We start from the raw sequence: 11,800 nt of genomic DNA on the forward strand, positions 1-11,800 counted from the left end.
CAGGGGCCAGCACTATCCGTTTTCCCAGTCCCCAGAAGAGTGGGCCCAGCAGCGACGGGGAAGTATCAAGGCAGAACTGGCCGCGCCAAGCATCAATTGATCCCGGCAGCATTTAGGGCCATTCCCGGGAGCAGCCAGAGGGATGATCAAAGCCATCAAGATTTTAAGCAGCTCTGTGGCTGGCAGCCAAAGGCAGCTCAAGAGCTGATGAAGGGCTCCACCGGGGATACCCATCCCTGCTTCCAGTCCATCTGCAGGGACGGCTCCGGCAGCCACACCCCAGCTGGCTCAGCAGTTTCCCCCCACCCCACTGGTGGCTCACTGCCTCAGAGCACTGACCAGAACGGAAGTAACACCATGGCAGGGCACCGGGATTCAGGGTGAGGCAGGTGCCCTCAATCCTGAGCCACAGCCCCCCAGCTATCCAGCCCTAGGCCTAGGCCTCCAAATGGCTCCGCTCCCAGCAGCAGCCGCCACGGGCAGGTTCCTCTTTCAGCTAAGCCCGGGTTTGCCTCTCACAGCGAGCTCCCCTTCACATCCATCCATCTCCCCTCAATCGCTTTTTAATTTTGTAATTACAGCTAAACACATTGCAATTATCCGGGACGCCGCACTGCCTCCGGCTGCAGGCAGCAGCGCCAAGCTGCCGAGAAGCTTCCACATGGAGTCACCCTTGTCCCTGATACCCGGCCCAGACGGGGGCTAGGGGCTGCCCTGGCTGCTTCCCAGCCTCTGTGCTCAGGTCAGAGGTCCAGCATGGTCCCCAGGCCTTGACTCAGGCAGGGGGAGCTGTGCGGACACTGGCCCAGCCCCCTGGTTCAGTGAGTAACGAAGGATTCGGTCTCCAGCCAGAACCTTCCACGTCCACTGCCCACACGGTCACCCCGAGCTGGAGCTCCCAGCTCAGCGGGCAGCGTATCTGCAAACCCCCTCAGTGTCCAGGCCCCCAGACCTTGGGCTGGACCAACACAAGACACTTTTGCTGGGGTAGCATGGTTGTTAGGGGGCTGACTGGTGACATTTCTAACCCAGGAAGAGCCCCAGGGCAGGTGCAGTGAGACCCACCCAGAAGTGCTTTTACAAGGATCGCGTATTTTGCTCAGGGAACTGGTCCAAAAGCCCCGTTTTTTGTTTTTTTGTTTTTTTTTTGCCAGTATAAGCTGCATTTACACCAGGAGAATGTGCTGGTATAGCTACGCTGAAATAACTGCTCCAGCCACTCTTCCCTAGCACTGACCCGGCCTAAGTCTCTCACACCAGAAACAGCATTAAATGGCTCTTCAATCCTGACCCGCAGCCCCTGGTATCCCCGTTCCCAACCTAGAGCTCCCTACTCTTGCACTCAGAGGAGGCTGGCAAAGAGCTTTGTTTATAATGCAGACACATTTCCACCACACACAGAGCAGAGAGGGCCCCCAAGAAGACATGGTAATTATGACCTGAGCCTGTTGATTAGATCCAGCCTGATTAATCACACAGTTCTACCATGCCGATGTCCTGGTGCCAGGGGCCTCAGGAGAACAGAGCTGCAAGGAGCGGGAGCGACTGCTCAAGATGCTCATTGTATCATCGTCCCAGGCTGGTTCACCATGTGCTCACGCCTGGAGAAGCCCTGATGTGTGGGGAGAGACTTTCCCCTGCACTGCACCTGCTGGGGGCTTGCTCAGCTCTGACGTGCCTCAGCCAGGAGCCCAGTACCACCAGGGGGGCCCCCAACCTGGCACTAAAGGGACCTTTTTACCCGATCACGCCCATAGCAGGAGCAGAGCATCTGGAAATGGCTGCTGAGCGGTTCTGCATCTGCCCAGGCTCCCCCCAACCCCGTCTGTACCTTGGACAGTTCCCAGAGCTGTTCCATCCACAGCACAGGCCCATCAGCCAAGGAAGAAGAGAAGCCTGGGAGGCCCAGAGGAGAGAAGGTGCCACCAGCACTCAGTGCTACCTGGAATCCATGTGAGGCAGCTGACAGCTGGCGACGGGATGTGCGATGAAGTTTGTCCCATCACAACCCCTCACTGGCCACAGCTCTGTGCGTGCTGAGATGCAGCATTATAGGGGGAAGCTGCATTCTTCGGAAGCACCAGTTAGCAGCTGGCAGAGCAGACTGATGCCAAGACAGATGGAGCAGGTGGCTGGAGACTGCTGGGAAGGCCCAATGTGCCATCAGCCTAGGCTGTTATTTAGTGTGTGTATTATAGTCGCCCTATCTGAGATCAGGGCCCTGCTATGCCAGGCGCTGCACAGACAGTGAGCAGCAGTCTCTGCCCCAAAGAGCTCACCATCTGAAAAGACAGAGTGGGAGGGGAAACTGAGGCACCAGGAGGGGGAGGGACATGCTCAGGGTCACCCAGAAGATCAGTAGCAGAGCTGGGAATAGAACCCCGGGCTCTCGAACCCCAGGCCAGCAGCCCTAACCCCTAGGCCACACTGCCTCCACCCTTTCCGCATCTCCTCTCACGTGTTCTGTCCTGCTAGCACCATGGAAACAACATCCCTGCCCCTAGGGTGCCACTTGCCCCCACTGGGTGAGGCCAGGGTCCCATCTTGAGGGCACTGGTATCATCTTTCAGTGCAGCCGGCTGGGAGGCTGAAGAGGCAGCTGCAGGTCCAGAGCTTTCCTAAGGGCCGAGTCCACCCTGACGAGGGTTCCCCGCAGCCCCACCCACAAGGACTTGGCCAGTTCAACCCTCCCTGTGCAGTCAGGTCTGGAGAGGACGCAGCCAGCGCTCCCCCAGCCCCATCTGCTGCAGGGACACTGGATTCTTCTCCCCAGGCCGCAGCCTCTGCAGTGGGAGGTCACCCTCCTCCTGAGCATCTGGCCATGCAGGAGCCACTGGCCTGGGTGGATGGAGCACTGTTCGGGGCCCCACTCAGGAGGAAGCTGCCCCACCCCAGCAGACAGAACAGGACCAGCGGGGGCAGAGCCTGGGGCAGGGACCAATCAGAGCCAGGACAGCGATGTCTCTGTCCCTGCTATGAGTCCAGATGGGGCATGTCCCCAGCACACAGAAGGTCCCCCCACCTGCCCCGGGCCAGCCTGCAGGAGTCACCCAGGAGGGGCGCAGCGGGTATCTGAGCAGGGCCCTGGCCCAGCTGGGGATATTCCAGCTCCAGCAGCAGCTTTCTCCGAGTGCTGGGAGTGGAAGAGGGCAGGCTCAGGGTCCCAATTCCAGGAGTGCTTGGCAGGTGGGTCCTCCCAGAGGGCAGGGTGATGCCAGCTGGCCCATCCCAGTAATCCTGGCTTTGAGATGATGCTCTGAGGTGTGCCCCATTCTAGGTCAGCCCATGGGGAACAGCTCTCATCAGGCTGTCCCGTCAGCGTGAAGGCTGAGGTGCATCGTTGTGTCCCTGATACAAGTGCCACATGATTTCTCTCTCCTTCCCAGAAGAGGTGTCCCTAGGAGAAGGGCCAGGAGCCCCGAGTAGCTGACAGCCCCTCTGCACGTGGGGGCAGGGCTGGGTGACACCCCCAGAGGCTGCGGGCCATACCTTGTGCTTCCTTCATGCCTCCCCTCTGCTTGAATGTGGAGGGGCCCAGCCAATCCTCCCGCCAGGGACAGAGAATGGAAGTCTCCTCTCTCCTTGGCCCTGGTACCCCTCTCTGGGCTCCCCAGTGAGATCACAGCGACTGCCCTAATCCAGACCATCCTGGTGCTCTGGACACCTCCGGCAGCCCTGCTGAGCTACCACACCTCCAGTGCACCAGAGACAAGGGACACGGGGCTAACAACTGCTGCCAAAGGTGGCAGCTGGATGGCCCTGGATGCCCCAGTAGGTGCAGCCGATTAAGATTCTGTACCAGCCCCGGGACCTGTCAACTGTGGAAATTGCTCGTTTCAGCTACCGAAGTACTCACGGGGCTCACTGGCACAAGATACAGCCCTGACTAACACAGCCAGGGGCGTGCTCGGCCCTGGCACTGGCTGCCCTCGGATCAGCCCAGAGCTAGCACCCGAGAACTGCACAGCTCACCCGCTGACCAGCTCCTCAAGGGTGTGGTGACAACAGGGAAAGGGTGCGATCAGAAACAGCAGCCAGTGTCAGCCATTGTGCCCCAGCCAGGGCCAGGAAGGGCACACTCTCATGGACTGAGGCAGCCCTGCCTCACCTGGGGAACCGGAAATAGCTCAGCATGCCCATGGCTCCCACAAACCGCATCCCAGTGCCTCAACGAAGGGCAGGGACACACAGCAGGGGGCTCAGAGGAGAGCATCCAACACTGGCTTGCACCTCACACTAGTGTCTCGGGGCATGGCAGTGGGGGTTCTAGTGGGCAGAGTGGCAGGGCTGCAGCAAGCCCATTCCCTGCCCATGCCTGAGAACAGCTGTGGCATGGACATCAGGACAGAGGGTGGCACTTTCTCTTCTCTGTCCAGGAACAAACCCTCCAGCATCCCCAGGGCTCCAACCCCTCTGGGTCAGCAACTCTGCTGTGTCCTGCCTGCTCCCTTGCAAGCTAGCCCAGGCTGCGCCCACTCTGCCCGCATCCAGCCTCTTGTGCCCTGAAGAGCCAAACAGGAATTCAGCTTCCTAACCCAAGCTCGACAATAGCAAGAAAGAGGTGCGGGCAGGCAACCAGCAGCATGGGCACCTGCTCCAGCCACCCCTGCTCGTGCAGAAACTTTCCCTGCCCACCCTAATCCACTCTGCATCAGCGATGGAGCTGCAGGCTCCCAACTGCCTGGGGGTCCTGTCCCTTCCCATGGGCTCACACTGGGGCACCTTCCGATCCCACAGTGCCCGGAGCACCAGCGAGCATGAGACCCTTTCCTGTAGCCCAGCTGCTCTCCCACCTGCAGCTCCACTCACCTGAGGTACCTGAGCGGCTCAATCTGCTCCCCGCTCTGGGTGGACGGGCAGCTCATTTTCCCTGGCTCAGCACGGGGCAGGGGGTACAGCTGCCCCCTCTCTGCCTTGGCTCCCAGCAGCTGGAGCTCCCTGCACTGCTGCTGCTTCTCTGCTCCTCTTCTTTATGGCTTCGAGAGCAGAGCCACCTTCCAGGAGACCGAGCCAGTCATGAGACAGCAGCTGCTGCAGGGAAGGAGGGCGATTGGTTGGAGGAACAAGCAAAATCTCCCTCGCCCAATGGGAAACGGGGAATTGGTTAACCCCTTCCAGCCCACATGGCCATCGAGCAGTTCAACAAGTCCCGTGGCTGGGTTTGCTCCTTAGATGGCGAGTGCCCCAGGTTGAGTCATGCCCACCCGAGGGAACTGGGGCATCGCTCTGGGGTGGAATGAGCTGGCAGGTCTCAGTACTGTCCTGCCATCACAAATGGAACAGATTGGGACTGGGCAGAGGGGCCAGCCAAGCCGCTAGAATTGGGTTTCCCCATCCACAGAGAGGCATGAAGAGGCACCTGGAGGGAAGCCTGCATCACTGTGCTCCATTCCCAACTGGCCACAGAGCGTGGGGAGAGCCGGAGCGCTCAGCCTGGTGCTGGCTTCACCCCCATGAGCACCAGGGCGGGAGCTCGGTAGATTCCAAACTGCCCTGCACAGAGCAGTTCCCAGGGGCAAGGGAGCCCAGCCCGGCTCGCCCTTACACCAGGGTCACCCCTTCGGCTGCAGTGGAGTCACTCCTGACTGACACTCCAGCGTAAGGTACAGCAGCCGGCTCAAGGCCACAGGGGAGGTTCTGCCCTGGGACGGGGTACCCAGCACAGCCATGGCTGGCAATAAAATAAGGAGAGATTAGTGGGGTCAGTCAAACCCCTGAAGGAGCCTTCATCCCCCACCACTCAGACCCACTCGAGGTCTGGGCATGGTTTGCAGCGAAGAGACCAATAGCCATTTCCTCAGCTGAGCTCTAGCTCCCCAAGGCACCTGCAGAGCCAGAGAGAAGCCGCCTGGAAAGGGCCCTTGCTCAGCTGGTGAAAGCAGCCACCTCGTTACCACCACCCACAATGCACCCAGCCTGGTGCAACCCTCATATCCCGTCCTGATCCACACAGCCACCCTGAAGCACTATGTCCCCCACAATCCAGCGGGGCAGCTAGCAGGGCCACTCACCGAGCTCCTTGTAAAACGCAGCTCCGAGCCGTCTTCCTTCCCTCTGCAGCTGTTCCCCAATGGCCTCGGAGGCCTGCAGCCCTGCTTGCGGGAGGGAGCAGCAGTGGACAGGATGGGCTTCCGGCTCTGCAGAGAAGACGGCTCCTTCTCCAGCAGATCCTTGGGAGCGGGAGGGGCCTTCCCCAAGTCCCTCCCCCCCAGAGGCAATGGCCCCGGGACAGCTCACTGATTGTTCCTGCGCCCTTGGGCCCAGCAAGATCTCTTCCACCTGCAATAAGCCTCCTCCAAAGCATGGGGTGGATCATTTAGAACTAGGCAAAGCCCCAGCTACTAGAGTCTAAGGAATCAGGCTGCTCCCTGGGTAGGGGCGTAGATGGGGATTTGCTCCTGTAAAGGAAGGGGACCCCAATCGCCACAACACAGAGTAAGTTGCTAAGAAAAGTCTCTCCCCTACGGATGGGAGGTGATTTAACAAAGAGGACGCTGCTGCCTGGACAGCCAAGATCTGACAACCTCCCCGTCGCTGTGAGCAGTTACCGGAGCCTGGCCTGTATGCTGGCTCCTTGCACAGGGGGTGAGTTTCACCCAGCTCAGCCCAGTCCTGCAAACACTTGCACACGTGCTTCACTGTCAGACACGCAAGCTGCACCAGGGCTATTGTTCCCATGCTTGAAGTTCAGGCCGTTAACCCATCCTCTCTGCACTTGAACAAGGCTCTTCCCACAGCCCCCGCCCTGGACTCTGACAGAAGCAGCAGGCTGCAGCCACAGCATTCTGAGCATTCAGAATCAGCACAGCCATCAGCGAGGGTATGGGCAGAACACGGTCAGAAATCTCCCCTCTCGGTCCCTAAAATGGGGAGGGTGAAATTAAGCATGTGTATATAAGTGTTTGTAGGATCCAGGCTTCACTATGCGCTCAAAGGGCAAGCTTCAGTTACCACAGCGGAAAGGCAGCCTAGCATCAGCCGGGGACAGCACCTCCTGCTGAGAAGGGTCGATAAAACAGCAGTTCCCACTAGGAAAGAAGCCCAGGACAATAGAGGTACTGAAAGAGCAACAAGGTGGGGAAGGGGGTCCTTAAAATAAATTTAAAATTGCCTGTTTTTCAAAATTCATTTTAACAAATCCTTATAATATTTTGGGGGGCGGGGGTGACTGTAGATAGCTGCTAAGGTACTGGCCCTAAGCACTGGGGTTCTGTAGGCAGCGCTAACATGCATTTCTAAGTGGGTTAGGCTTTGAATGGCTCTTTCCAGCATTTGCATAAAACAAGCCCCCATTCTTAGCCCCCTCACAGTCCTTTAATAGCCCAACAATGGCCTGCACTACAATTCCTAGAAGCTAAAAGGCCGCAAAAGCCTAGTTATTTCCCTCCATGCCGTTCTGCCTGCTGTTAAGGATAAGCGTAAATTCAGTCTGCCAGCTTGACTTTCTCCTGCACTCATTAGATTGTGGCCGTGTTGTTTCAAAGTGAGGCTTTAATCAGGCAGCTGGAGAGACGCGTGCATTTCATGGACCTGATCTCGGTTACATTTTAAAAATACTGGAGCGGAGTTTGAAGTGGGGTTTGTTTTATCTTTTCCTTTTTTAGAAGGATGGAGGTTTCCTCCTTCGTAAGTTCACCACCCCCTTCTTTCCGCTTAACTAATTGCCAACTTGTTCCCTTTGGTTCTGCAGATGGAGGGGAAAAATCCCAGGCTTGCACTGGGTGGGAGGGGGAACCCATCTTTTACATTACACACCCACATCTATGGTACAAGGCAGACTGCTCTCACAGTTAGGACCTTGGTCTGCAATTCAGGAAAGCTGAATTTCTAGCTCTGAATCAGACTTTTCAGGCGACTTTGGCCTACATCTCTCTGGCCCAGATCCTCGAAAGGTATTTAGGTACACAACGCCCATGCCTTTGAGAATCCGGGTCTCCGTACCTAGGCAAAATGAGGACAACACTTCTCCCCACCCCAACTCAGCATTTCTTTCTCGGATGTTTAAACTGCAAAGTCTTCCAGGCAGGAACTATCTCTCACTCAGTACTGCCCCTAGCACATTGGGGTCTTGATCTCAGCTGGCACCTCGAGACACAACTCTAACACAGTACTTGGCACTTGCAGATATTAGCCAATTAGCTAACGAAAACACTCCAAGTAGCAGCCTTCCACACCTGCCTTCCATTGCTAGCCCAATTTTGCAGAGGAAAGACTGGACATACTTAGAGGGCTGTGCTGGAAAGCTCCCCTCACCCACGAAGAATTTCAAGTTGACATTTCAGGCAGGTTAGGCTCAGTTGAAAGGAACAAACATTGAAAGAAGCAGAGGGTTATAGGCCCTGATCTGTATAGAAACTGGTGGGATTTTTTTTTCTTGAATGTCAACTAAAAGGGACACGGTGGGAGAGGGAATATCTTTTATTAGATCAGCTTCTGCTGGTGAAAGAGACAAGCTTTCAAGCTTACAGCAAGCACCCGGACCTGAAGACCTCTGTGGAGCTCAAAAGCTTGTCTCTTTCCCCAGCAGAAGTTGGTTCGGTAAATAGATCACCTTCCCCACCTTGTCCCTCTCATTTCTGCAACCAACACGGCAAACTACTAAGGACGTGCAATTTAGATACAGAATTTGCCCTGCAGCAGTTACAGCCCAAGCACCAGAGCAGGTGCTAGGGTGGGAGAGCCAGAAAGGGAAACCAACGAGTCAACAGACAAGGACCAACATATTCAGAAGCGACTTGGACACTCAGATTGAAGTCTCACTGAAGTCACTGTTTTAAGTCTGCCTACACTGAAGCCGGACATGTGATTGGCAGCTCATGTATATGTACTCCCGCGAGCCATGCTCCAGCTCGCTCGCTCAAAATAGCAGTGAGGAACAGGCAGCATGGGCTGCACAAACGGGGAGGGGTGGGGGTGTGTGTGTCAGGTGGGATTGTGCAGCCCACAGTGAAGCCCCGCACCATTGTGTCCTCTCTGCTATTTTTAGTGAACTAGATAGATTAAAGCTAGCACCGGCATGTCTCCACACGCTGCAGATCACGCTGCCAGCTCCAGTGCAGACATACCCTTACTGGCGTAGCTGTGTGGGTTAGGGTTGGGGGTAAAAAAGTCACCCCCGTAACCATAGTTGTGCCAGCGGAAGCCCTCGTGTAGCTGCAGTTACGCTGGGAAGGAAGTCCTAGGGCCAGTATGACGTTCTGGGGAACTGGGTTAAGCAAAAAGAACTCTTTGGCATGGTAAGAGCAGCTCCCCCAAGAGGAGGGTGTCCTGGGATAGCTTAATGCAGTTCTAGTAAGCCAGGATGGCTCTCCTGGCAAACACTTTTCAGCATAGGCAAAGACTGACACGTTTGAAAATAGGATCTGGACGCCTAGGTGACCCAGACACTTTTTAAAGTTTTACCTCCAAAGCAGAATTGTTAACAAGTAAAACACAACTGGAAATTCCTCCTTGGTGACACAATTGCAAGTGATGGTGGTAACACAGCTAAGGAGATTTAAAATACCTCTGGGTTTTTTAATGCCATCTGCCCTTTAACACCCCAGGGGAGGGGTTTTAATCCGTTTCTCAGGGTTGTGAAGAACACTGACAGGTGTAATAAGGTGGATACCAGGCCCCCCTCTATCACCCTGGGTACGTGAGAGGGGCCTGTCAGATCCTGTTTAATGAGTCCCTCCACTTCCACCTGGTGCTACACTGGCCTTTTCCCATTTTCTAAAATGCCTATTCACGTCTCCCCTTTGCTCCTATTTCACAGCATCTTAGCTGTCAGCCTGTATTGCTTAGCAACCACACAGCTGTGAGGGTGTGTGTGTGGGGGGAGGGGCAGGCAACCACTCCTTAGACAGAGGTCTTATAGTGCTTTGCCAAGTGGATCCTGGCCAAATCAAGGCACAAGCTGACCTTCCGACTGATGAAAGCATCTGCGGTTTAAGTAACCAACGCTGCTCCTGTGATGCACCCTTGCACCCAGGGCTTCAATTCAGCCAGAGCTGTCCGGAGCAGAGCTCCAGTAAATATTTTCAAACCCCATGGAGTTTTTATAGCATGTTGGGAAGGAGCACGGGGGACTCCAGGAAATACTCTCTAAGAATTAAAGCCCAGCCTGTGCCAGCGTGCTGCTCTGGCTAGAGCCCTATTGATTCTCTGAGCACACCTGCCAAGTTTCTGCTCGGCAGACCACATCTGGCCCTGCTGCACAGGAAAGGCTGGCCCTGCTCGTCTCCCTCTGGTGGCGCAAGGCTGTAAGTGAACGCTCAGGGGACAAGCCCGCAAACACAATTCCTTGCCTCCTGTTTGCACAGTGCACCCCGGGAAGCAACAGCCAGCTCCTCCTCCAGCTCTGCAAAGCCGGAATGGCTGCCTGTAGTCCCGCTGCAAAGATCCCGCTGCAAAGATCCCCTCCCCATTTCCTGTCTCAGACTCTTGGGTAATGCTGCTCTGCCCTGTTCCTCGCCAGACATGGTAGAAGCAATGCCTGTGTATCTCTAAATGTTGGAATTTCTAGTGCAGGGTCCATCCTGCCCCCTATCCAACAGCACCAGCAGCTTCAGAGGAAAGTGCTAGGCACCCTCCAGGGCTAATCTACCCCCAAGGAAAAGCTCTTCCTGATCCCCACTAGAGATTGGGGCTCATGTCCCACAGCAGGAGGGTTTCCAGCTCTTCCAAAGCTGTAGCTATTGGGATAAAAAGATCCCAAATTAATGTCCAATCAACGCTAATCTCTTGGCTTCCAGCTTGTAGCAGTGAGTTGCACAGTCCAGCGCCAGTGTGTGAAAGTCTTCCCTTATCCGCTTTTTAAAGTTGCTTTCAAAAATCTTCTAAAACCCCTTAAGAGAAGGTGCCATGGGGCAATGGAAGAATTGCTTAATTCAAAGAAATAGAGTCAGCTCCTCTCCAACCTGCCAGCAGGATCCAGACCCATCACAAAAGCTACACCCCAGCCCCATAGACAAGGGTTCTTGGCATCAGCTACAAAGAGAATCGCTCATGTTGGGGCCTGCATGGACACCTGTCGAGATTATTCCCGCTAAATAAAATTGCCCCTTAAAGTGGCAGAGAGAGATTTCCAGTAGCACAGCCATTTTCATTTCCCCCTCCAGTAAAGCGGCTACGATTGGTCGCACTGAGCCTTAGGACAGACACGTGCTGGGTTTTTAAAGCATACAGAAGAAATGAACATAACTTGGGATTTGATTGATCCTTTCTGACACTAGAAATGTGACCTTCTCCCCTGTAGGAGCTGGGAAGACTGAGCTATTGAAACGAGCCCTGGGATCCCCACGGCTAGGGAGGGGTGTGTGTGTGGGCATCTGTCAATTCTCACATTCTCTCTCTTAATAAGCAAGATCAGGAGGCCTTGACTGCAGGGGGATGGGACCGCAATATGTTGAGTGCTGCCCAGACCCTTAGTGAGAGACCGTCGTCCCAAAGATACTGCATTCTAAATAGGCCAGCCTGGAAAAGGAAGAATTATCTGTACATTCTGGATGGGGAGGCAGACAGGGAACATAAGGACAGATTAGGGGGCAGATTTAGGAGCTAGCCACAGGGTCACTGGGAAAATGAATCCAGCTCTCCCGAGTCCCAGCCCAGTGGCTTAAACACACACCCATCATCCTTTCTCCACATCTTCTCTCCCCAAGAGATACATAATTGAAGGCAAAGGTAGCTAATGGGGCTGGACAGAGCTGGAAGCGTGGCACCAGGACAGCCTGTTAAAGCAGGAGGCTTTGTGCCAAGGACGAAGAGCCCAGGAAGAAGTGCAGACAGCTGTTTAGGAAATAAATGCACACACACA

At 55.4% G+C, this 11,800-nt stretch overlaps 1 protein-coding gene across 2 annotated transcripts in view; it reads right to left on the minus strand.

Annotated features, from left to right (window-relative positions):
- YJEFN3 (YjeF N-terminal domain containing 3) overlaps positions 1–6,698 on the minus strand; it is a 47,779-nt gene extending 41,081 nt beyond the window's left edge. The window contains exons 1-2 of one of the 2 annotated variants that reach the window (XM_043535861.1): positions 6,012–6,698; positions 4,810–5,028 (exon numbers count right to left, since the gene is read on the minus strand). In XM_043535861.1, coding sequence (XP_043391796.1) covers positions 4,810–4,865 — 56 coding nt within the window. In that variant the 5' untranslated portion in view covers positions 4,866–5,028; positions 6,012–6,698. Of the gene's footprint in view, positions 1–4,809; positions 5,032–6,011 lie in introns of both variants that reach the window. The other variant, XM_037885725.2, reaches the window with a different exon arrangement.
- Positions 6,699–11,800: the final 5,102 nt, after the last annotated feature.

This window comes from Chelonia mydas, chromosome 25 (assembly GCF_015237465.2).
Source record: "Chelonia mydas isolate rCheMyd1 chromosome 25, rCheMyd1.pri.v2, whole genome shotgun sequence".
NCBI classification, from domain to species: Eukaryota; Metazoa; Chordata; order Testudines; family Cheloniidae; genus Chelonia; species Chelonia mydas.